At 49.0% G+C, this 26,295-nt stretch overlaps 1 protein-coding gene across 1 annotated transcript; it reads right to left on the bottom strand.

Moving 5' to 3' along the window:
- Positions 1 to 9,891: 9,891 nt before the first annotated feature.
- On the bottom strand, positions 9,892 to 11,942 carry Gsx2 (GS homeobox 2). Its single transcript, XM_052735174.1, has 2 exons — positions 11,363 to 11,942; positions 9,892 to 10,718 (listed from the first exon to the last, which is right to left on the bottom strand). Exons 1-2 carry the CDS (start codon positions 11,940 to 11,942, stop codon positions 10,378 to 10,380), a joined length of 921 nt encoding a protein of 306 aa, XP_052591134.1. The 3' UTR covers positions 9,892 to 10,377.
- Positions 11,943 to 26,295: the final 14,353 nt, after the last annotated feature.

Raw genomic sequence — 26,295 nt, 5'->3', positions numbered from 1 at the left:
CTGTCAGATTTTTATTAATCAATGAGAGTGACACATATTCACAGTGTACAGAAGGATTACTCCACAGCATCTCCAACCCCATATTTTTTTTTTAGACAAAATCTTACTATATAACCCAACTGGCCTAGAACTCCCTATGTAGACCCAGATGACTTTGAATTCCTGCCTCTGTCTCCTGGGTACTGAGATTAAAGTTGCACGCCACCAAGCCCAGTGTACTTTTGAGGCTGCTTTTAAGCTTTGATAGACAAGTAGCTTTAGTCTGGGGCTAATTTTGCCTCTGGACATGAATATGCCATCTGAAAAAAAAAAACATAGGAAATCTTTTATTCTGGTCCCTGGGAAGTAAATCTTCCTAGTATTGTGTCGTGATGCATATCAGGGTTGGAAACTGGGAAGAAGACAGACAAAGACCTCTTTGTGAGGAGAAACCAATAGATACACAACAGCTAACAGGCCTTTAATCCCAGATAGTTGGAGGCTAGCTTGCTTTACATAATGAGGTCTAGGCCATCCAGCACCACATAGTGAGACCTTGTCTTAAAAAATAGGATGTCAATTGACTTGGCTTTTACAGAGGGATTGAGTCAGCCATGGCAAGCCTGATGAGCAACCAGGCAATCACTGAGCTGGATTATGTATTATCTATCTATCTATCTATCTATCTATCTATCTATCTATCTATCTATCCATCCATCCATCCATCCATCCATCCATCCATCCATCCATCCATCCATCTATCCATCTATCTATCTATCTATCTATCTATCTATCTATCTATCTATCTATCTATCTATCTATCTATTTATCTATCTTTTAAGCGCTGGGGCCACTCTGAACTCAGAGCCTCCAGATTTGCTACTGAGTTGTAAGTCCTCAGCCTTTGAGCTAGGGTTTTTCAAGAAACTGGTTTTTTGTCTTCTGATTTGTCTTAGTGTGTACTGATGATAAATGATAATTGTGTTATGAGACACTCATACATGTGTGTATATAGTGTATTTTGAACATATTTAAATCATAGTCAACCCCTGTTACTCCTTTGTCTCCTTCCCACTGCTGCTGATCCCCTTCCTCCTTCCAATCAGCTTCCCTTCTATTTTCTGTCCTGAGGTGTTTTCTTTTTCTTTTTTTCCTTTCCTTTCCTTTCCTTTCCTTTCCTTTCCTTTCCTTTCCTTTCTTCTCTTCTCTCCTCTCCTCTCCTCTCCTCTCCTCTTCTCTTCTCTTCTCTCTCTCTCTCTCTCTTTCTCTCTCTCTCTCTCTCTCTCGTTTTTCAAGATAGAGTTTCTCTGTGTAGCCCTGGCCAACATGGAACTCGCTCCGTAGACCAGGCTGGCCTCATACCCAGAGATTTGCCTGCCTCTGCCTTTTGGGTGCTGGAATTAAAGGCCTGTGCCACCACCAGGCTCTTTTCTTTCTTTTTTTTTTTTTTTTAAAAATAATGATGACCCAATGAGTTTCATTAGGGTTGCTTACAGGAAGATGCACACCTCAGCAATGGCAACACCACTGAAGAAAATGTCTCCTCTACCCCAACAACCTTTAGTTGAGAATAAGTCCTCAGGGAAGGGAAGGGCCCTAGGAGCCCCTCCCCGATCAGTGCCAAGGTGTCTCCTGGTCCAGCCTTGTGCACATGTGCAGGTAACCACAGCACCTTTGAGTTCCTGAGTGCAATAGCTCTGTCGTGTCAGGGAAGTGAGCAGTCTCGGCACTCCCCACCTTCCTCTGGCTCCCACATTGTCTTTGTCCATCCTGTTAGAGGGAGAGAGATGCTCCATCTACGGCTGAACAGTCATCCATCACTTACCCCTTCACTTTGGTAAGTCAGGAGTTTTGAAAATCTTTTTCTTTTTTTAATTAATTGTTTGCCAGGGCTAGACCTGTAATCCCAGCTACTTTGAAAGTCGAGACAGGAGGACTGCACATTCAAGTTCTCAGTGAAAACCACAACTGACCACGACAGTAACCACAATGGCTGGCCACATCAATGCCCACTGCAGTTGACCAGCACAGTGGTCAACCACATCACACTACAACTGACCAGCACAGAGGCCACTAAGGTTGACATCATAGTGAACAACACACGTGCCAGTGAGCTGCTGAGTCAGTCCAAGGCCAGCTTAGGCAATTGATTCTTAAAATAAACAGGGAAATGAGGTCGAGTGAGATGCCTCAGGGGGTAGACTGGCGACCTGAGTCAGACCCTCCGGACTCACATGGTGGAAGAAGAGAACAGACTCTGGAAAATTGTACGTATGTACTTGGCACATGAACATCTGCCTGATTGATTAATTGGTTGATTAAAAAATTAAAGAACAAAATGAGCTGTAGATGTAGCTCAGCTGGTGGAGTGTTTGCCTACTGTGCACAAGGACCAGGGTTTGGTCCCCAGCACTGTATCAATGGGTTGTTGAGGGTCATGACGTGGAGGCTGGAGAATCAGAAGTTCAAGGTCACTTTTGGCTGCCTAAGGAGCTTGAGGCAAATAGGTCTAGATGCTCTGTCTCAAAGTGATTAAGTAAGATGAAAAGGGAGGAGCTGGGAATGCGGCTTTGTGGCAGAGTACTTGCTTACCCTGTGTGGAGGCTCTGAGTTTGGTTCCTAGTGTAGTCAAATTAAAAAAAAAAGAAAAAGAAAAAAGACTATTTGCAGAGATTCGCGGATTAGCAGAAGCTGAAGGAATTTTCACTCAAGGCTCGAGGGGAGCCTGGTTAGAAGTTGGAGTCTTGGGAAAGATCTCTGAGAGAAAGAATTTCTAGAAAGACAGCTGGGACCTAACAGTATTTCCAATAAGCACTCCCCGCCCCGCCTCGTCCCGCCCCCTCGGGTTGTTAGGTCACTCGGAGTGCCTCTCATTCACCCCCGCCGGGTGGAAGCTACAGGCAAAGGCCTGCAGATGCTGCGGGTTATCTAATAAAATCAGTGCACTCCACCTTTGCATAGAAGGGTGGGAGGGGACCTAGGGGGGTAAACGGCCATGCTAAAGTAGGTTAAGAACCTCATTTATTTAGAAGCAAACATTTCGGGGGGGGGGGGCTGTCAAAATGAACCAACAGGAAGTGATGCGGACCATCCCTCCTCCGTATCTTCATGGGAGTTGATGGTTCAGATGCTCAACACCAGCCAGCTCTGTCCCACGCCCTAGCGAAGCCTGGGACACCTCAGTTCCTGTGCAGTGATGCGGGACAGGAGGCCTCGAGGTCTAGGTGGAGCAGGCTAGGACTGGGAGTCTGGGCCCCACATGCGTCCTGTCCATCCTGGGTCTGGGGCCTGCCTGGCCGGACTCTCTCGGGAAGTCGTTGAGACCATTCAGAAGACTCTGGCCTCCAGACAAGAGGGGCTTTCCACGTGGGCAGAGGCGATGTCGTTCAGGTGGCAAGGATCCAAGGCGGAGCCTTCTTCCCCTCGGGGTCCACCCACTGCCCCTCCCCAGTCCCAACCCCGAAAAGGACACAGACACAAAAAAACTTTTGCCACACTATTAATATATTCTGGTTTCCTCCCACTTTCCCAATGGGCTACCAGCTGCAGAACTCCTGAATAGAAAGCTTAATTGTGCTTTGTCATGCAGAGTACCTCGATTTTCTATAGAAGGTTACAAAGGGCCATTTGAAGTGTTTCTTTCTGGTCTAATAGTGAGTCATTTGCATAGGGCACCTCTGCGCCTGCCAGACCCAGGTAGCTGCGCTGACGCTCCGGGGGCCTGGGATAACAAAACTGCCCGCCGCTTCCAAGGGGCGCCCTGCCGATCTCGCGCCCCGCATTCCCCCCACGGACTTTTCTCTCAACTCCCAGGGGTCACTGCCAGCCCCAGCAGCTGATGCGGGGGACTTGGAGCTGGAGCCTAGCAGGGCGCGGCTGACCTCGGAGCGGCCTTGGGCCACCCTAGGCCCCAGGAACCTCCTCCGTGCCTATACTAGACACGGCCTTCCGAACTCAAATGTTTTTTCCTGCGGGTCCCAAGACCAAGCTATTTCCCTGGAGGCGGAGTCCTCCAGGACTTGCCTCCTACCTACAGGCAAGGGGAGATGCCAAAGGAACTAGAAGCCGACCTAGAGTTAGAGACCACGCAGTTCGTATCTCTTGGTTGATTGGCAGGGCTGCCTACAGACTATCTTTTCTTGTTTCTTGTTTTGACACTTCAAATCCAGGTCTACGTGACATATAAAGCTAATAAAATTCTAATTTCATTGTTAATCTTATTTCATTGCAGTATAGGTTTTTACCCTCACACCTGCATGGCAGGGTGTAATTCCATTAATAAAAAAAAAATCAACATATTCATTGCATGTCTTTTCCCTGATGATATATTGTGAGCAGTGTGAGTTGAAAAAGCCATTTATTCCCACCGTGAATGAGCCTGCATGGGGCGGGAGCTTCACCTGCCCCTCCGTCAATTAGGAGTGTATCGAAAAGTCTAGCAGAAAACGAGTTAAATTAACCGTTCGCTAATTTCCTTGTGCCCCTCCTACATAATCCCCCCTTTTCAGCTTGCCCAGAAAGTACCACATGTTGCAAGGTTCAAATAGTGCCTAATGAAACAGTGACTAAACGCTTCTCCCCTCCAGCGCTGCGGACCGGGAAGCCTTCAAAGCCCACCCTGTTTTCCTGTCCTGGGGTCCGAGTCTTAAAAATAAAATAAAATAAAATAGAGAGTAAGAAAGTTTCCGTGGCAGAAACAAATCAACGACAACAAAAATATTTAAGCTGCCAGGAACTCTCAACCCAACGATCCAGCGGCTGAAACTCGCTGCCCCACCCACGGCCAGCCAACAGCGGCGTAGCGGGATTCCGAAATGCCTCCGCCTCGTCTGGGGTCCGCAGCATCTGCGTCTGTACTTTCAGGCGGGCCGTGGAGGACTGGGTACCAGGGCTAGGATACTTGAGCTAAAGCCAGGGTGGATTCAATGGGAAGAAAGGGGAGAGGGATGGGAGAGAAACAGTGGGAAGAGAAAGCTGGGGGGGGGGGGGAGGGAAGAAGGGAGGAGGAGCAGAGAGAGACAGAGAGACAGACAGAGACAGAGACACGCGGAGACAGAGAGAGAGACAGGGACACCTCTGTAGTGGAGGAAGAGGAAGAAGGGGGATAAAGACAGTGAAAAAGGCAAGCTAAAAGAGAACTGGAGGGGAGCAGACAGACAGACAGACAATAAACACACACAGTCCAGTCTAAACTCCCTTCTCCCCGCCCCAAGTGTAATCTCAGCAGGCAGGCAGGAGGATTACTCTGGCCTGGGCTCCAAAGATAATTTCAGGTCAGCCCAGGTCTCAGAATGGGACCCTTTCTTAAAGCAACAGGAAACCTAACTCCAACTCCCTTCTCCCAAGTTAAAACCAGCTCCAACCTTAAGCTACTCAAAGCCTGTGGAAACCTCGAGATGCCTAATAATTAATCGTGGTCATTAATTAGGAAGGAAAAGGGGGAGATGGCTTGCTGCTGCTTGACCCCAAACAATTTAAATTAGGCTTTGTGGAGGTGGTCTCTTAAGGCAGCCCTCTCCCTCCCTCCTTCCTATTCTTTTTCTTTGAAGCGGTCAAAAATTTCCATTATAATCCCCAACGGTGGTGCGGGGCGGGCCGGTGCGCGCTCCCTCGCACTTCCCAGCAAACTGAGGCCAAGCTGGCCCCGGCTCCGGGAGCTGCCGGCTGCACTGGGTCCAGCCCGGAGCTCTTTCCCATCCCGGCAACTCCCACCTGTCTTCCCCCCACCCCTCTGCCTGCACCTGCTGTGGATTGTTTCTCCCAGAACTTCAGAAATCAAGTAGCTGCCCAAGAATTAGTCTCGCTACAGTGCTCACGAGTTAGTCATCTCTCGCTCTCTGTGTGTATCTCTGTCTGTCTCTGTCTCTCTGTCTTCTGTCTCTTTCTCTCCCTCCTCCTCCCCTGCCTCTCCTTCTCTCCTCCTTCCCCCCTCCCTCTCCTCTCCCTCTCTCCCCCTCTCATTTTCTCCCTCTTTCTGGAGACTGGAGTTCCTTATTTGAAATGGTGCCGCTAATACAAAGTCATCAAAGCGCTATGGTTCTTGTCTTAAAGTGACAGCTTGCTTTATGGGGCTGTTTTAAATACTCTCCCTCCTTTTCAATGTCTCTCTATCCATCTTTGTCTGCTCTTCAGAAATGGGGACAATATAAAGCCCAGCCTGGCGAGCTCCCCACGCTGGGCCTGGGCAGTGCCAACCCCCGCCTTTAAGCAGATTGAAATTGTCAGTGCTTCATTAATCTGAAACTAGTTACTTTCGTAGGCACAGAGCACACACTTCCGATCTGTCCAGATTCTCTGAGGGGAGCCCCTGGGGCCTTCCGGTGTTTGGGGTTGGGAAACCTCACCAAAATACAATTGGGTTGGAGAAAACAGGGCTCAGGTGCAAGAATAATAAAACACGGTGGAAAGGGGGCTTCCTGAAATCAGTAGACCAAGGAAGCCCTGTTTTTAGAGACAATGGGACCCCCAGAATTTTGGAGAATGCACTTGAACCTAAGGAGCTAAGGTTCTGAATCTACCCTAGAGCGCCATTGGGAACTTGAGGTCTCATGTGCTTTGGGTCTCCTTTCTCCAAACAGGAGAAACTTACTTTCAGGTTTCTTCCAAAGTCGGATTGTTGCTGTTTCTACTTGTCTTTGCCGTCTGATTTTCATCTGAACTCTCATTCAGCTCTGTTCCTAAGACACATCTTTCAGTTCCCACTCTCTTCTGGCCTGGCTCAAACTCAGCTTGACTTAGCCTCTTCAAGAATCTGCCCCTGAGCTGCAGAGCTCCGGCGGGGCTGGAGTTTCTTGTCTCCTGTGATGTGAGCTCAGGCTTTCTCCACTCCTCCCCCATTAACAAAGACAATACAAAAGACTCCTCTGCCCGTCTTATTTCTAGCTGGCTTAGAATAGTTAAGTTTTTGGATTTCATTCTATCTAATTTAAGAAAGAGGCATCTGTGGGCACTTTTTTTTTTTCTAAAAAGAGCTCAATTTCAGTAATGTGAGCCTAAAGATTTATAAAATAGATTTATATTAAATTATGTTAATAGAAGCCTAGTAAATGCACCAATTAATTGCATGGAAAAAATGTTCCTTTTTAAAAGGTCTGTCACCTTAACAGGTACATTCAAAGATTCTCTGTGAATAATGAAAATAGGAACAATTGCTCTGATGCACAGAGCTGCATTCATCCTCTGGGACAGCTTTCTGTTTGGGGAAGGTGGGAGGAGCTCCTTTTAAAGAAGTGATTGCTCCTTTAAACCCAATTTCCTCCAGCAAATGGGTTCAATTGCAAGTGTCATTCTCTTCCTCCTCCGTCCTGAAGGCTGGGCTGAAGCTCCCTTCCCAGAATTCTCCTCCCTCTCACCTCAGTGTTCACCAGCTTTTCTCAAGCCTTAGCTTTCCCTGAGCACCTTCCCACCTTCCTCAAGGGCATCTCTCAAGGAAGGGGGCCTGCAAAAAAGGAAGGATTTTTTTTTTTTCTTAAAGAGCTGAATCTAGAGCTTAGTTAGGGTGCTGGTGCGAGCTTGTACAGAGCCCCGCTGGATTCAAGCCCCTGCACCACATAAATCAGGTCCTGTCAGCACTGAAAGATGAGGGGAAAGGTTAGCCTTAGCTACCAAGACAGTTTGTAGTCAGCATGGACTACAGATGCTGTATTAAAAAAAAGAAAATTAAAAACCCTAGTATTCTTCCACTTGTTCTTAGCTTTCCATTTACACCACCACTGCCACTTAGTTCTCTTTCTCTCCCTGTCGTCTCTCTCTCCTTCTCTGTGTGTGTCTCTGTCTGTCTGTCTGTCTGTCTGTGTATGTGTGGGTGGGTGGTCTCTGTGTGTGTGTGTGTATGTGTGTGTGTGTGTGTGTGTGTGTGTGTGTGTGTGTGTGTCTGCCTCTCTCTCTCTCTCTCTCTCTCTCTCTCTCTCTCTCTCTCTCTCTCTGTCTCTCTCTCTGGCACACAGGCCTGCATGCTTGACATCTGCAGTACTGCATCGATGTGGGCACACAACTCCTTTTACCACCCGTGACCAACTTCATTTAGCACCTTTCTGGCAATCGTCTGACTAGTCAGTGTGGCCCAAGCAAACTGACACAATCCTAATCAGATAGAATTGGATGGAAATGGTGGCCAGCAGTAGGGGTGGGGAGGGGCAGAGGAGGCTACAAACGGAGGACTGTCCTTCCCTAAATCTTGTTTCTATTTGGGAAAGGAAGTAGCAAGAAACAGAGCTCTGATGCATAATTCAAACCAAACCGGTTCAGAATAAGAACTCCGGAGAAGATCGGTCTAGTGGCACCAGTGTCTCCATTACCTGGGCTACTGACACCCCCAAGAATAAGTTGTTGGATCCCTTTTGCCAGGGTTTACAGTTGAGAAGCCTTGCCTGGGGATACAATCTCTGTCAGACCCTTGGCCTAGAGCATGTGTTGGTCACTGGATGGGGGAGTAGAAGGGGAAGGCCTTTGTTCCCCCTTTCCTCTCTGCGTTGAGCCAGGGTACAGGGGTGAAAGGTCATCTTCCTTGTGTTCAGAAGCTCCTAGCTGCCTAGGGTTCTCCAGGTTGGATACAACACCTTCAATGGTTCTCCCTCACCCCCTCTTTTTAGTCAAGTAATCCAGGTTTCTAATATTTTCATTTCTGTTTTCTGGTTGTGTTTAAGGATTCTGAGAGTTTGTGTTTTGGGTAAAGAGCATTTGGTGGGTTCCCGAGTGGGACACTAGGAAAGCCGGAGTCTAAGACTGCCTAGTAGACACCGTCCACATTGGCTCCCAATGTCTTAAACCTTCTCCAATGCACCCAAGGGCACGGTGGCTTGCAGTGCTTGATCTGATGGTTGTTGGTAGACTATTTCCATACTTGAGCCTAGTGTCTGAGAGTTGACTTAAAGGCTCTTAACCTAATGTGGGTAGCCAGATCCTAGATCCTGGAAGCGTGATTCTTAAAACCTGCACAGTAGCAGTCCTCGGTCAGGATAGCAGTGCTAGCTGGCTCTCCTTTCACCTGCTGCAGAACCATGCTCCACACACACAGCTCCAGAAGTGGTAAGCTCCTGGCAATTGCGTGGCAAGAGCTGGCCACAAGGCCCAGCAAGGTTACAGTAGAGGCTGAGATCCTTACTGGCAACGGAACTGAGTGTGAGCCAGACCCAAGCGCAGGGCAGTGGGGAGTAGGTGGGTGTGCACATAGCAAGGGGATGGAGCAATCGTCTGCAGAAGAGGCTTTGCTTTGGGTTGGAGTAGGCTAAGAGGCAGAGGGGACCGTGGGTGGGGGTGGGGGGAAGGTGGAGGGGGGCACCGGAGGTGTCTTTGTCCTGCTTATTTCCAGGAAAAGAAATTACCCTCTTGAAAGGCCCACCCCTAGCCCTTGCAAACATCATTCCTCCCACTGGCCATTGGCCCTGGTTGCCTAGAAGCCCATTTCCTAGGAAAAAAGGAGGTTGGTTTTTAGGAGGTAGGAAATGCAGCGAGTTTGAGCCTGCTCCCCTCCCAGCCAGCAGGACAAACCCTGCTTTCCTTCTTGTGAGGGTCACAGAGATCAGGCCAGCTGAGCACCAGTTGCCAAGGTCCCCTTGACTTTGTCAGTGTCCCCTGACTGTCCCCTGTCCTGGCAGCTGTGAGGTCACCCGTTTTGGTGAAAGGAGCACTACCTGGTCGCAGTCAAATGAGGACTGAGGTGTCTTTTTGATAAGAAGTCTCTGTTACACACAAACCCTTAAGTTCCAAGTTCCATCAGCTGGGTGACCCACATGATTGCAGCCAGGACTTACCTCTAAGTCCTTACTCCCCACATGACTGTCTCTAGATATGGTGTATGTTTGGGGGGGGGGTGAGGGCAAGCACCACAAATTTAAAGTATTTATTTTGTTTCATTTATTTAAATAAATATAAATATAAATTTTATATAAAACTATTCACATACAAAGGGACTTCCAGAGACTTGAATTTAAAACTCTCCCCTGCCCCGTGAAAATTTTCAGAAAAACAAGACCTACGGAGTTTAACTCTATATTAATGGCAACCTCAATGGTTTCCTTTCAAAACAGCAACAAAACTAATGAAGAAGGCCCTACCTGATCAAGTTCTGAGAAAGACAAGGCTGGCAAATGACATGCGTGGTTTCAACCCACTCCCCTATACAGTGTTAAACTTAAATAAACCCTGTTTTTTTTTCTGTTAGATGAGACTGACTCGAATTCTAGATTATTTACATTAAAAAAAATCCATAACTCTGAGTGGAGTCCCAAATAAAGAGTCAAGAAGTAGCTTCAGAGTCAGGCCCAGCTTTGAACTCTCTGGACTTCTCCGAGTGAGTTCCTTTTCCAGGAAGGGTGAAGGCAATGAACTAGAACTTTGGTCCCTATGCTGATTCAGCAGGGGCTGCCGGGGAGCAGGTAGCCTGAGGAGCATCCTCCTTTACAAGGGAGAAATGTCCTTGTCTTCGTTAGCCGAGGCTGGGGACAAGGAGTCCTCGTCCTCTGAGCGCGCATAGTGTGCCTGGCTACCCACGCACTTGCAGCTGGCGTGATTGTTTCGCGAAGCGCCTTTCCCCTCCTTCTTGTGCTTCACGCGACGGTTCTGAAACCAGATTTTCACCTGCTTCTCGGACAGGTTCAGGTACGTCGCGATCTCGATTCTCCGGAGCCGGGACAGGTACATATTGGAAGAGAATTCTCGCTCCAGCTCCAGGAGCTGCGTGCTGGTAAATGCTGTCCTCATCCTTTTGCCGTTGGGTACCTGGCTGGCGTCGGAGCCTCCTACGGACCCAAAAGAGAGCAGAGGTGAGGTGCAGGGAAGTATCCCCTACTCTACTTGCCAACCGTTGGAAAGGACGGGTCTCCAGAACCCAGTCTAACCCAACAGACCCATGCTCGCCCCACTTTCGCATTCTGTGGCCTGTCTGGGAGGGTGAGAGACGTCCAGGAGAATTAAGGCCTTCAGTATGTATGCGCTGGATTCTAAGTTAAAGGACTAAGGAGCGCTGGGGCTTGCCCTCCTCTGCTGCCTTCGGTCTGCCTGGCGAAGTAGAAACTGCTAGCACAGGCACAACTCAACCACAGGCACAGAAACCCTTTAACCAGCCGGGATGCTAAAATGCCGTACTGAGGTTCAAACACACCCACCCCAAACCTCGCTCAGGCAACCTCCAGTTTCTCTGAAGTCAGGATCCAGGTCCCCAAAGCCCGGATAACACACGACACTTGCGCACCTATAGAGCGAAGTGCCTAAGGCCTCACCTTAGAGGTTGACAAGTGAACCCCCACCTCCGGTGGAATTGCTGAGGACGACCTCAACAGTTCCCACCTCCCGCCACACCCCGCCCCCGGGCTCGCACCTCCTCCCCTGGCGGCGCAAAGTTTGTTCCCGGGACGCGCGCGGGTCCCCAGGGCCCCCGCCCTACCCATGGTGAGGCAGTGGAATCTCCGCGGGTCCGACACGTTATAGGTGGTGGCGGCGCAGACAGGTGCGTGGTGCTGAGGGTGTCCCAGGGCCGCTGCGGCCGCCGCTGCAGCCGCCGCCGCCGCCGCCGCCGCTGCCGCTGAGCCTGGCTGCTGGGGCTGGTGATGGTGATGGTGGTGCTGGGGCGGGTGGTGGTGATGGTGCGCGTGGCTCACCCGTGGGCAAAACTGTGGGTCCCCGGGACCGGAAGAGAACTGGCTCTTGAGCAGAGGTAGGGCGCCGGTGCCCCCAGTCGCCCCGCCACCCGCCACCGCGGCCCCTGCGGTCCCCGTAGCGCCCCCGCCGCCGGCTCCTGCGGGCGGGCGAGAGGAGTGCAGGTGCGAGGTGACGCAAAGCGGGCACACGCAGAAAGAGCCGCTTTTGCGGGACGGGCAGCCCGGCCCGGACACCGACATCACCAACGGGGACGGCATGCCTAGCGGGATGAAGAAATCCGGCCCTGGGTGCGATTCCGGCAGCGAGGGTGCGGGCCGCGAGGAGTCCTTGATGATGAGCGAGTCCACATAGAAGGAGCGCGACATGTCGACGGGGGATGGATGGCTTGTCCTGCGGGCCGCGGCTTCTCCTGGCCTCTCACTGCCTAGAGAGCTGGGCAGACGTGGGGCGGTCAAGCCCTTGGGGACACGGAGGTGTCGGCGTCTGGGGCGTCTGGGATTCGAACAAAGGGGTCCTTGGAGAAGGTTGGTCCTCACGTCCCCCGCCCGGCGCCCCGGCTCCAGGATTTTATAGCCCCCACCCCGGCACGTGATGCTGCGGAGTACCGCTCAGCTCAGGCTCCTCCGCAGCTCCCCACCCTCGGGATAGGCTGCCCGAGTCACAACAGAAGCGTTGGGGGGGGGGGGGGGGACGCGGGCAGGGAAGAACGCGGGGGAGGGGGAGACTTCGCAAAGTGTATGGTTTGTTAATTTTGCTGGGTGATCGACCTCCTGTCCCCGCTTCTCCACCTTTTCTGCAGAAAATCTTAGCCGTACACCCTCCGTCCTACACTCTCCCTTGCTTGATCCTCTGTCCAACTCTTCACGGCGATGCGACCACGCAGAGCGCACCAGGTGGGGACTTGCAGGCCATTTAAACTGAGGTACCCAATGCTTCCAAACTCCCCGGTGTCAACCCTGGCTGCACAGTAGAGCCTGAGACTTCTTCTGCCTTGGAGCAGGGTGTGTGATCGTGGAGGGGAGGTCGGCCTGGTCTAATCCTCACCACACTCATACCTGCCCTTGCTCTCAAGCTTTTAGACTTGGCCAAGGTCATTCGCACTGGACAAATCCAGTAACTGGAGGAATGGGCAACTTCCCGGCTAAGAAACCAAGCGCTCCAGGCCGGTGCTACATCAGGTCCTAAATGTCTTTGTGTTTGGGCTTCTCTTGAGGCCACTCAGACCAACGACCCTTCTTCCTTGAGCATCTTTCTAGTCAGCAGTTCAGCCTTCCTCGGAGGGGAGCTGAGGAGTCGCCCTTTTCTTATTCCAAGCAGTTACATAGTTTTACAAGCTCAACCTACAAACGCCACTACGAAATATTTGGAGATGACCAAAAACAGCCTTCCTAGAGACTGGGGTAGGAGCTGGAGGAGGCCTTTGGTGTAAGTCGAGTGTTCTCTTGCTAATACCCCCCCACCCCGCACCCTCAATACTGATGCTCTTTGCATCAAGTCCTAAAGCTAAAGAAGGGCGTAGAGCTAATGGAGGATTCCTGCCTGTACCTGTGAGGAGTGGCTTGGTACCAGAACTCCCTTCCGTGGCTCAGGAAGACTTGTGAGCCTTGTGACAGAGGGTGGCCGCCACCACTGAGGCTCTTGGTTTGGAGGGGGGAGTCAAGGCAGCAAAAATGACAGCGGTTTCTTCCCTGTCCTTTTGCTAAAATGGCTAACTTCAAGTGTAAGTTCACAACAGGGACAAGGAACTTGAAGACTGGACTCCCTCAACCTGAGAAGTGCCCAAGGACAGGAGACCCCAGCTGGAGGCATGGTTCTCTCTATGCCCTCTGGCTTTCTCTTTCTCTCCCCCTACCCATCTCTGTGACCACCTCTCTCTTGCCTGATGGAGGAGTATAATTGGGTTGTAGGGATGCCCCGCTCTAGGGAGCCCAGGATTTATGGATGGCAATTAAAGTTTTATGAATTGCAGCTGAGGCTGGTTATTGAGCTATTTGAATGTGATTAGAATTCAATTAGAAAGTGGTTAGTGGACGGTGGGTCTCCAGAGTGTAAACAGACAGCTATTCCAGAAATGTGCTAATCCAACATCTTGTGACAACAATTAAGGAGTCTGGGGCTGAGCATGGGGCCACTCACTTGTAACTACTTTTGCATGGTAAGGTTTGCCTATACAGCCTTGAAGGGTGCTACTCTCATCCAGCCCACCCAGTCAAGACCAACTCTAACCAATCCACTCTCTCCTGCCCAGCAGTCCCTGAAATCCTTCTAACACTAGGAAATGTATTTAGAATTCAACAATTGAGAGGCTTGACGGCAGATTATTATTTTTTAAGATATTACTTTTATGTATATGAGTGTTTCATCTGCATGTAAGTATGCACACCACCCTTGTGCCTGGTGCTCTCAGAAGCCAGAAGGCATCACATCCCCCCTGGATCCTGAGTTACTGATAGGTGTGAGCCATCATCTGGATACTGGGAACCAAACCCAGGTCCTCTGCAAGAGCAACAAGTGCCCTTAATTGAGCCATCTCTCCAGCCCCAGAGTATTTTTTTAAGGCCTAGATTGTTCGATGGGGTCAATAGGTTGGTGCTTTGAGAACATAGCCCTTTTCTCTTTCCTCCTCTGGTGAGGTAGGTCATCTATAGTCCTTTGGGGGCTGGTGCTTGCATGCCAGTATTCTCAGTGGCTTCTGGTGTGCGCCCAAGAATTGCTCTGCTCATGTTCTGCAAATGGTGTTTGTGTGCAGGACCCATTCATTTTAGGGACTCCATCAAGCAGGAGGCTTACATCTTGTTTGGTTTATGTCCAACTGTGGATGCATTCAGCTTCCACTGTCAAGGGATTTTGAGAGAGGTGAGGGGTCCAGGGAGGCGGGGGTGGTACTGATGACTGCAGGGGAGCAGAAGCTTCAGGCTAGGCTGAGTCTGAGAGCTGGACTGAGAAATCAGTTCACCAGAGTCCTTTGCAAATTGTGTAGGCCCACCCAGAGCAAGTGTTTGGGAGTTGTATCCCCTCTTATAACCTTTGCTCTTTCTTTTTTCCCTAGCTCTCTGTGTCTGTCTCCCCCCCCCTTTTTTTTCCTAGGAGTCAGTGCCACCTCTGCCCCGTGCTCCAACAAGCCCACCCTCTGTATCCTGGGCAGAGCTGCTACCATTGCCCCTGGAGCAGCACCGCAAGTTTGCACCTCAGAGCAAAGGAGGATGCCATACAGAGCCTTTTCCCAAGCAGGCTGGCAGACAGGCAGCACATGCCCATAGTGCTTGCCCCAGCGCACAATTTTATTTCTCAGTGATTCTGTCTGATAAAATTTCATCGTCCATTAAGTAAGCCCCAAAATGAGGGCTCTTATGAGCCTATAATGAGCTCTAATTGCCAGGACTCGGGGAGCCACGTGGAAGGATTTATTCGGTATTAAGCAGTCGGGTACAGAGTACAGGCTGTTACCTTAGCCATTGCTTTCATAATTCAAGGAGAAAATTAGTTCTTTTAAGGGGAGGGGGAAACCCTTTGCTTCCCCTCTCTTTTGCTGAGGCTGGCAGAGGCTGGCTGGCTTTGTCTTCCTTGAATGCAAGCAGTGTTACAAACGCAAAGGTAACAAAATTGCTTTTCCCCATTCCCAGACAGAGCACCCTCACCCTGCCCTCAGCTTAGGAAAAAAAAAAAAAAATCGAAGCAGCTGTAAAAAGAGCAACCGTGCCTTCTTGCCACTGGGCTCTGAGATTGGGTTCCTTCCAGCTCAGCCTTGAGCCTTGAACGCTTGGATTCTAGGTTTCCAATGGTTTTGTAGTACTTTTCCCTCTTGCCTGTGATGGAACCTGACCCGAACCTCACATCCCTTTTCCACTGTTCTTTCTTCCAATTTCCTTTCATGGGCAAAGTGGCATGGCCTTTTCAACAGGCCCCAGAGTTCTGACCTGTTGATGTACTTAACCATTCTTTTTTATTTTTCAGGCAAAACCCCCACTTTGCACCTACCCTTTATCCCCCAAGGGCTCCCCCTCCCATCCTCAGTCTTTTTGTTGTTTTCCTGCCCCTCTGGTTTAGCATTTGCCTCTATAATTCTCCAGCTACAAACTGAGGCTGCAAGCAGAGCCGGACAGCCGGGGAGTTGGCGGGGCTGCCTCGGATTTATTTGCTCCCCTTACATTGATTTCATATTAGTTTCCAAAGCGATGAATGATCTCAAAGCTGGGTTTTGTTAGCCGAACACAAACAGGAGACAGGACTTACTTGCCCCCAGCTCCCTTTAATGAGGTCATTATCAAAGCGTGAACAAGTCTATGAATGTTTTATTGAAAGCGCATCGTTAACTTGTATCCATCCTTTTCTCCAAGTGGCATTGTGATATTGCTGTCTGTGGCACATCTTACCCGATATAGCCCGAGATTTCCCCATTCTCTGTAACCAGGCAACCCTTTCTGAATACCCAAAAATTGAAAAGAACCGCTTAGTCTTCAAGAAAGTCCTCAATAATAGTGGAAAAGAACAAAGATCCAGGAGACAACAAAATGCCACAGGGGTGACTTCTCATGAGCAATTATCTCTCATTAATCAGAAGAACAGCTGCAATATTAATTTTCTCTCTTTCTTCCTCTCTTTTCACAGTCCCCAACATTTGAATAATCATAAATTTTGATTTTATGAAGGAGTCACGTTTTCAGGGGCTGGAGGAAAAGCAGCAGCTACCTAGGTGAAGACAAGAAGAAAATGCTCTTGCTTTATTTTTTTGTTTGGGTAAAACTGTCAACAAAGAAAAATTTTAAAAATTAAAAAAAAAATTAAAAGCAAGAAAGAAATGCCAAAGAAAATGAACCCCCCTCACCTACTTCTAGACGGCTGCTGTGAATCAGGACCCCATTCTCCTCTACCCCTCCTCCCAGTCAGCACCCCACCCCCTTCCGCCTGCCCAGACCCTTTCCCTAGCAGTGCTCGGAGCAGGGTGGAGGGAAATGTCCTTGGCGTCTGGCGTGGGAGTTTCAGCTGGGTCTTTAACTTGCAAACGTGAAACCAAGCGTTGTCGATCTGACCAAAGAGACACTCTTTGGGCGTAACTTGTATTGTGGCCATCAAAAGCCCTCCAGCCTCAGATGAACTGAGGCGGCCATTCAGCAGAAATGGGGCGCTCGCTCGCTTTCCATTCAGGCTCTGGAGAGGCGATTGTTCGCAGGATGTGTAGCCAGAGTGGAAAACTGTGGGTCCCCAGATAAGGCTGTAACCTGCAAACAAGCTCGGAAGTAAAAGAACCTCGTTAAAGGCAAGGGCGCAATTAGCAAATGCTTTCTCTCTCCCCTCCCCACCTTGAAAGCAGTGGGTCCGGGGCGGGGGGGAAGGGGCAGTTGGGAGCTAGTCCCCACATTCCTGCACTGGCTGAGTGAAAGGCCCTAGGGATGTTGCTTTTAATGTAAATCAGGGCACGGCCGATCCAGAGAGGTAACAGGTTGCAGACCCTATGCTGAGGCGGTACCAAAAGTGCTTTTGCTTCGGCCTGGTGTTTATTCAGAGTAGATGGGCCTTTGAGAAACCTGAATTCCCCTTTGTGCTCACCACAGTTACAGGAGTTCAATGGAGCCTTCTGAGAAAGGGAGGGGGCATCTTCTGAGAAAGGAGTCAGGGGTTTGGCTCAGAATTTCAGGAAAAGCTGCCTGCCTATCTACACGGCCTTCTAGCCCTAGGAGCAGAATTTTGATGGCAGCCAACCCACACCCCCACCCCCACCACCACCCCCCAAGCCTTGGTTTTGCACTTCACCTTAACGGCTAGTCCCTCATCTCCAAATCCTAACCATCACCCCTCTCCCACCCTCAAAGCTCTGGTCTGTCATCGGAATAAAATTTATTGAGTGCCTACTCTGTGCCCAGCGTGTGCGAGGCACCGCGGGGAGCCCGATGAAAAGGCCGAGACAGTATCCAATAGAATATTGTTTCATTCCAGGAACAATGGCCTGAGGTGGGGGACAATTATCCGGATAATTGAAGCAAATGCCCCACCTCCCTCCCTCCCTCCGACTCCAGCTCCTCCGGCCCTTCCCAGCCTCACCTACTCTTTTCAGCTATGATGCGTTTGCATACGCAGAGCCGGAAAGGCAGGGAAGAGCTGAGTTATTCACACAATACCAATCCTCTACTTTGCTGCAAGCATTGGGCTGATATAGCTGCTTAATTACGGGGATCAAAACATTTTTCTTTCTCTCCTCCCCGCCATCTTTCATTTTTTTTTTTTCTTTTCCTTCTGGGGGACGAATCCGGAGCACTGCATATGCCAGACAAGGAATCCACAGCTGGGCCATGTCCCTAGCCCTCGTGTTTATTTTTCACTTTACTCAAATGAGAGTGAACGCTAGTACTTTTAAAACGATTCAGCCTTTCTTATTTTCTACCTTGGTCATCTACAAAAACCACCTAGAACGCTTGTACAAAAACACCCCAAGTTACCTGTTTTTACTGGGCATGGAGGTGCATGCCTTTAAGGCAGGTAGGTCACTGTGAATTCCAGGTCAGCCTGGTCTACATAGTGAGACCCTGTCTCAACAAACAAACAACAAACAAAAACCCCCACCAAAGCACTAGAGATTTTCATGAGAGAAAGCCGAACAAGCACTGAGAAAAGCTTATTCCTGCCTCCTCCCGTTCTGGAACCTGAAGAGACTGACTTAGCCCCATAGACCTCACTGAATTCTCTGATAAATGGAAAGAGTATATTGGCCTAGGGATGTAGTTTAGTGGTGAAGAATTTGCCTGGTGGACAAAGGGGTGCCGTGCTTAACCCCCAGCATCATTTCCCAACCCCAAAAGTAAGTGTGGATTGAGTGCCTACTATACACTAGGCTCAGGGCCAGAGAATCCAGTAGCACAAGCCCCGCCCACTGGGAATTTGTAATACCTTAAATGGATCAACAAATCAACTTAGAGCTAGTAGGTTGCAGAAGGTCATGGGACTATGAAAGAAAGCCCATGGAGCTCTGGGAGTTGGTTAGAAAAAAAAAAAAATGCCAGAGGCATGGGGTGTGAGTTTCAGGCTATGAAAGATCTAAGAACCTAGGGACAGGACACAAGAGCCCTGAAGAGTTTCTGTTTATTTAGTTAGTTACTTTGTTAGTTTGTTTTTTCGAGACAGGGTTTCTCTGTGTAGCCTTGGCTATCCTGGAACTTGCTTTGTAGACCAGGCTGGACATAGAGATCTGCATGCTTCTGCCCCCTAAGTGCTGGCTGGGATTAAAGGTGTGTACAGCCCCCACCCCACCCCACCCCCGCCACGAGTTTCTCTTTTTTAATTGAGAGAACTGAAAAGAAGCCAGAGACAGTGAAAAGAAGAAATCCAATTTCTGCACCTGTCAAACACAAAAAATGCCACCATTCTCGATGTGAGGAATTAAGGCCTACCACCACGCCTAAAGTTTGACCATCGTCACCATCATCATCACCACCACCATCATCACTGTCAGCACCCGAAGCTGTATAAATCCTTCAGACAGGAGGTATCAGAAGCTCAGGTGTGGCTGTGAGGAACCCTGCAGACCAGGGCTTCTCTCAGAGACCTCACCTGTAGACTCTGAAGCTTTTGCACTCACCCAGGAGCTAACACTTGCTGGCTCCCTTACTCTTCCATTTCTGGGCAACAGTCTTATGGATCTGAGGTGCTGGGGATACTTCACCACATCCCACACCCCACCCAGCCCAAAGTCCCATTCCTGCCTTCTCCACCTGGGACTGTATCCTAAACTTCAAAGCTTTCCTGTGACCCCGAGAAAACAGCTAACTCTGCTACCCGCTCACCCACTTCATGAAGGAGGAAACAGGCTCCATCTGAGTGTACAAAAGTCCCCACAACGACCATCTCCAAGAGCTTTCTGTGTGTGGGAGGGGGTGTGTGGGTGGGGAACGTAGCCTTGCCCACATGACTTATTCAATCCCCAGCAGCTTTCTTAGAAAAAGTGCTATTATTATGGCTGTTTGTGTAGCAGAACCCCTAGACTATGGAAATTCAGAGACTTAACCTAGGTCACACAGCTAGAGCCAGGATTCAGAGTCTCATCTGAGGTAGGGTAATACTTCATACAGTATTTCTCATAATGATGCTGTGAAGAAGGTACAGTCACTATGTACTCATTTTTTTTTAATAGTCCAACCCTTGATTAGTGTGGCTTTCCAACATATTAAAGATTCCAAGGCTAGGCCAAACTTGGCCCATGTGACAGAAAGGACAGACTGACAAAAGAGGAGGCTAGGGAACCTGATTTCTTCTATGCACCTGTGCCCAGAACACAGGAAGCTCTGAATGAAACCCAAACCTCATTGTTTTACTTCAAAAGTCCATCACAATTGGTGATCTGGATTTCTGTGGGTTGAGTTTCCGGTTGGGTATCTTTCCTAGCTGACTTCAAGCTGCACCTCAGCAGAAACTGGGTCTGTTTTGTTTATTCCCAGTGTTTGTCAGACAGCCAGTCCATAGTCTGCATAGAAGAGAATTCATACGTGCTGAATGCCTGGCTCCTTATTTCTCAAAGAAACTGGAGCCTGTCAAACACCTGGAGAGGGCAGAGATGGAGCATTCAATCACGGTTGTTAGTTCTTCCTTCTTTTGGGGGAGGGTCTCACACTGCAGCCCAGAATGGCTTCGACTTGCGATCCTCCGGCCTCAGCTTCCCAAGTGCTGCAACTTTCAAGCTAAGGCCCTCTTCTCTTTGCCCCACATTCACACTCCAGCGGCCAGGGTCCCCAGACAGAAAGTGAGCACCCAGACTGTGCAGCAGCATGGGTCCCAAGTCCGCGCATTGCGCATTCGTCCCAGTCCGGGCGCAGAGGAGCACACAGCGGCAGGGGATCCTGCGGGTCCTCCAGCTCCCCGCGCCCCTCGTCCCCTTCCCCTCTTCCTAGTCATGCTCGAGGGACAAAACAAGCGAATCCACACGGTCCCACCAACCCAAAGTTCCCAAACATGACATCAGCAACCCCAAACCCACCTGAGAGCCTGCCCTGCGCTGCGCGACCTCTCCGATCCGCCACAGGTGCGCATGAGCCCCGCCCTCCACCCCACGGCACCGCACCCCACCCCACCCTACCCCACCCCACTCCCGGCCTGGGCGCATGCGTGGGTGTGAGGCGGGAGAACTTGAGCTTGTGGGCGAGCGCCAGTGTCTGGGGTTGGGGGTGGGGTGGGAGGGAGTGCAGGGACTTGAGAATCTGGGTGACGGTGAGACACAGCGTGTGTGAGGGGAGTGTGCGTGTCCGCACTGTGTGTGCGTGGAGTGCGTGGGGACAGACGGCGCTTTATGCTACCCGAGCGTGTGAACACACGGGTGCGAGGCGGGCACTGTGAGCGGAGGGTGGGGGTGATGGGGGAGCTGTGTGCTCGCGCGCCAAGGGCATGGGCATCCCTTAGAGGCTGGCCACTTGGGCATCTAAAGGGAGTCCCCTCCAGTCAGAGCCCGGACGCACCACGTGGAAGGGGACTCCTTGGGGGTCACCTCTTTCAACGCCCCAGGTTTGCTCTTAGGTCATCTTGCCATTCATTAACGTGATGAGCTTTGATGGTGTGCCCACAGATAGATGCCAGGCTCTGCGTGAGGCGCTGGGGAAGCCAGAATGAACTAGCTTAGGTCTCATGCCTCATCTGCTTCTGCCGATCTTTTGGGTTTCCGGTTTCCGTGTGACTGCTTTGCAGGATGTCGGTGATGAGCACCAATGGTAGCCTCCGCCTGTAAGCAAAGGGGCATGAGGTAGCTTATATGATAAAACAAGTCAGAGCAGGAACCGGAGAATCTACATAAGGACCCTCCATGATAGGGCCCTTTCAACTACTCTAACCATTCCAACTGTAGGCCTACTGGCCCCTCAGCTTTCTTTCCGGCCTGGCCATCTCTTCACCTAGAAGTCCATTGTCTATCTTCTTCCTGCTTCAGACATCACTTTCACTTTTTTTTTTTTTTTTAAAGATCAAAGTCCTTACTCTACCTTCTGTACTACAATCCTTTGTCGTATGGGTAGTCTTTTTTTTTTTTCTTAAAGCATTTATTGCTTTCAATCTGTACTCTGTAATGTGCTAAGTTGGTTCGTTTCTTGTGTGAATCTGCCTACTGGGTGAGAGCTTCGGGAAGAGATGAAGGTCCACTAAGACCTCGGCAGACAGCACTGCTCAGTGGGCGGGTACTCAGTGTTGGATGACAGATGGGAAAGAACGGGGGTTCCCCACAGCTTGTGCCTAGGCGCAATTCCTCCTTACCTCTCTGTACAGCAACTTTGGAGTGTACAAAGACTTTATAAAAATTATGTTATTAAATCTTCATGATTATATAAATTATGTAGGACTTTTTCTTAATGCTGGCCTTAACACTATTATATATATATATCTTGCTCATATCTCCCTCTGCTGCTCTCCCCTAGCCCTTCTTCCTCCTTCTCATTGGTCCCAATTCCTTCCACCAAATAGTCCCACTTATGCTTTCATGCTCCAATTGTATGTGTATGTCAAACTGATAGTCAAGACACTTACAAGAGCACTGTCTTCTGAAGATGCTTAGCAATAATTGGTATCTTCTCTTTTATCTTTCTATCACACACACACACACACACACACACACACACACACACACACACACACACACACACTGTTGTACCTCAGTTTCCTCTGATACTGAATCATTCCATCCTGCAGGGAAACTCCTTATGCAGACAGGTAAATAACTCAAAATGTATTCAGGAAGTCCCTGAAACAAACTAGATTCACTAGACCCCTCCCTGTCAGAGTATGCAATAAAGTCCTTCTCAGAGCAGGAGGCTGAGCTGCTAAGAAGACTCTGAGAGCAGACTAGCTGCCCGGAAGAAGGAGAACTTGGAAGGGACACTCTCCAACCCATTGAGCTGCCAACAGGCTGTGCAGTGTGCTTCCAGGTTTCCAAGCTTCTGGGAGCTGTCACTCATGCTGGGGTGGACCTTGGTGATGCAGCTGTCTTTGAGCCATTTCTGCCCCAGTAAGTAACCTCTCACCTATATTCCTATAAGTAATCCCAGAAAAACTCACTGGCTCACCAAGTTGGACTTCGCTGGTATCCATACTTTGGTCTGTCGTGGGTTCCCTATCTGGGATGAGTAGATGTGTGTGTCATGTCTGTGTCACCCTAGGGAACGTTTTTTGTCACATAGCATTCTCTCTCTCTCTCTCTCTCTCTCTCTCTCTCTCTCTCTCTCTCTCTGTCTCTGTCTACACACACACACACACACACACACACACACACACACAGACACACACACACCTATATTGCAAATAGGGGGAAAATATGTGATAGTTTGTCTTTTCCTCTCTCATTCCCCACTTTGAATTTCTTCCCACTTACAGTCCCTTTCTGCATCCTTATCTATGATAGTGCCCTTCTTAGGATGGTTATTTCCACAAGAGGAACTGAGAGGTTAGAGGACTTATCTTGATCCAGAACCAGATCTGAGCATCATTTTGGGTGGGAGACAGCAACTTGCTTCTAGATCTCTTGGCTGATGAAGAGAACTGCTAGGTTCCTGGGCCTGCTTCCCCTGGGGATCACGGTGGGTATCTTCTATCCACTGTCTGCCTGTCATAGTATGCATCCGTTTAAGCTACCGCTTGATGGTAGATGCCTAGTAAGCACAACAGTGTGGTAGCCACATCTTCTTGTTTCTATAATTTGCACTAGATTGAAAACAAGAGCCATTGTTTTGTTTTCCAGAGCTGTCTTGGAGTCTGCCCCGAGTGTTGTAACTTGGCTGGATGCTGCCCTGACTCTGGCTGCTCTGGGCAAACCAGTCGCTGGCCTGGCTTACTACATTACCATTCCTTCCTCATGTTTGAGTTCTCTGTCAGTCCATTGGACTTAGCTGATGAACTCAGTGGCTGCAAACTGATTGAGCAAGACAATGGCCCTGATTCTCCAGCACACACAGCAGCATTGTCTCCTACAGATGCTTGGTGATCCTTGGCATCCCCTCCAGAGAGCACTGGTGTCTCAACAGACATCAGTCAATGGCTGTTGACAGGGAAGAATTTTATATAGTAAACTGCTAAGGGAGTTTTTAAAAGTAAGTCGGGGTGGAGAGAGGGCCCTTAAGAGCTTATACTGATTTTGCAGAGGACCCAAGTTCAGTTCCCATCTTCCACAATAGGGGCTCACAACCACCTCTAACTCCAACTGCAGGGGCTCTAATACCTATGGCCTCCAAGACACCTGCGCATATACACCCACAAAGAGTTAAAAATAACACATTTTTAAGTAAGTCAAAAGTCAAATGTAAATTTAAAATAATTCTGAACACAGTTGTTTTTGTTTTTTTGTTTTTTGTTTTCTTGAGACAGGGTTTCTCTGTGTAGCTCTGGCTGTTCTGGAACTCGCTCTATAGACCAGGCTGGCCTCGAACTCATAGAGATCTGTCTGCTTCTGTCTCTTGAGTGCTGGGGTTAAAGGTGTGTGCCACCCCTGCTCAGCCTGAATGAATACAATTTTAAAGATTTATTATTATTGTGTGTACAGGTGTGTGTGTGGGGGTACATGTGCACACACACTTGTGCATTCCACAGTACATGTGTGGAGGTGAGTTCACACTGTTCACCTTTACAGGGGCTCTGAGACTCTTCACTTGGGTCATTAGGCTTGGGTGGCAAGCACCTTTCCCTAATCCATCTGCATAGGCTTCTGAACAAGTTTTCAAGGTGCTATTTTTTTTTTTTGCTCAAGGATATTCATATGCAGCAAAATAAAAAAGTTATTTTGTTGTTATCATTTAAATGACAAATTGTCTCTCTGCCTTTTGGTGGTACTTGCTTGGCTCCTTTCACTCTGGGCTCTCTGTCACTGAGCAACACCCCTATCCCAAATTACTGTTTTTATGTGAAACAGGAAGTATATATAGCATTTGGACATTTTAAGATAAGACAATTGTTTCTTGAAATTTTACTCAACGTTTGGTCATTGATTATTGCCACAAAGAGTGTACTGGTTATATCTCACTTATACACTGCTTTTCTGTTTCGTGTCTTCTAATACTTCAGCGACAACAATAATGAATGAACAATAGGCTTGTTTCAGGAAAAGAGCAATGGCCTAGGAAGTGCAGTGAATGGCCGCTGTTCTGGAGAGGGCTTTCCCCCAGGACTTTCTCTTTTCTATCTGTTTGTTTGAGATCAGAGAAGTTAATGATGTTCCACACAATGTGGCTGACACTGTCACCGTGCCCTTTATATTGGCTGGAGAATAACTTTGGTCCAAACAGTGCTTTAAGTGTGTTTAGTTGTCAACAAAAGACAAAGTATCTCAGAAGAATGCCCACTTTCAGATGTAAGGCCTGACTCAGATTGTTTGAGGAACTGCGAATGGGAGGCAGTTGTTCCTGAAATCCAGTTCAGCTTCAGTCAGCACTGTGCTACCCAGCTCCTACACATGGTAGGCCCTGGGGCTGCAAAGATGACTAACACTTTTTTAAAAGGGATCTAGCTTAGACTTGCTGTGTGCAAGGCAAACGCTTTACCACGGAGCTACATCCCCAGTACCTCTTTTGCTTTGTTTATTTCGAGACAGGGTCTCACTGAGTTGCAGGCTGGCCTTGAACTTCCTCTGGAGTCAGGTGTCTTAGTTAGGGTTTCTATTGGTGTGAGGAGACACCATGACCATGACAACTCTTATAAGGGAAACATTTAATTGGGGTGGCTCGCTTACAGTTTCATTCATCAGTTCAGTCTGTTATCATCATGATGGGGAGCATGGTGGCGTGCAGGCCGACATGGTGCTGGTTACGTCTTGATCAGAAAGCAACAGGAAATAGACTCCGATACTGGGCCATATCTTCAGAGTAGGAAACCTTAAAGCCCACCCCCACAGTGATACATTTCCTCCATCAAGGCCATACCTACTACAACCAAGTCACAGCTCCTAATAGTGCCACTCCCTATGAGTTTATAGGGTCAATTACATTCAAACCACCACACCCAGGCAGGTCTTGAACTTGAGATCTTCCAACCGCAGATTCCCAAGTATCTGGAATCACCAGGTTTTGCCAGATGATTACAACTTAACCTTAGTTGTCAATGGGTTCTGACTGGGAATGCTAATGGAAGACATCAATTTATGGAACCACGGAGGAGAGAGCGGTTTCTCTTCCTGCTGGCATCATTCATAGGAAATGCTCAGATTAAACTAGTCATAGAAAATGCTCAGATTAAAAAACAGTGAAACAGCAGGAGAAGATTCTAGGCCAAAGGTCTAGAGTGAGCACAGACCCAGATGACTGTGTATCATGCTAGAACATTTGCATGCAGGAGAGGGAAGACGGAAGAGCTATTTGGTGGCCAGAAACAAAGCCTTTGAGTGGCACAGGAAGACTTTTCATATTAAGTGGATAGCATTTGAAATCGAGCTGGATGTGGTACAAGCCTGCAATACTAGCACTCAGGAGGTGGAGGCAGGAGGATCAGGAGTTCAAGGTCATCTTCAGTTACATACTGTATCTGAAGCCAACTGGGGCTACGTGAGACAGTCTTAAAAAGTTCATTTAAAGGGGCAAGCCTGGTGACATCATTTTAATTGTCAGAATCCATGCTTCCTTTAAAAAGTACAAAGAGAGTAAGGACTCCACAAGTTCTTTTCTGACTTCTACATGCACTCTGTTACATGTACCCCCCCATAATAAATAAACAATAATTTAAAAGGGTAAATCAGATCACTGAAGTTGAGGCATACCCATACACCTTTGTCACTGT

This window comes from Peromyscus californicus, unplaced genomic scaffold, assembly GCF_007827085.1.
Source record: "Peromyscus californicus insignis strain IS unplaced genomic scaffold, ASM782708v3 Scaffold_13__1_contigs__length_99412109, whole genome shotgun sequence".
Classification (NCBI taxonomy): Eukaryota; Metazoa; Chordata; class Mammalia; order Rodentia; family Cricetidae; genus Peromyscus; species Peromyscus californicus.
The sequence above is the reverse complement of the archived record's forward strand: the minus strand, read 5'-3'. Positions and strand labels throughout refer to the sequence as shown.

Bases quoted from the DNA above. Each gene is read 5' to 3' on its own strand.
- Gsx2 (XM_052735174.1), bottom strand. From the start codon at position 11,942: ATGTCGCGCTCCTTCTATGTGGACTCGCTCATCATCAAGGACTCCTCG. The intron at 10,719-11,362 runs GTAGGGCGGGGG...TTGGGTCCGTAG, and splicing joins ATTCCACTGCCTCACCATGG to GAGGCTCCGACGCCAGCCAG.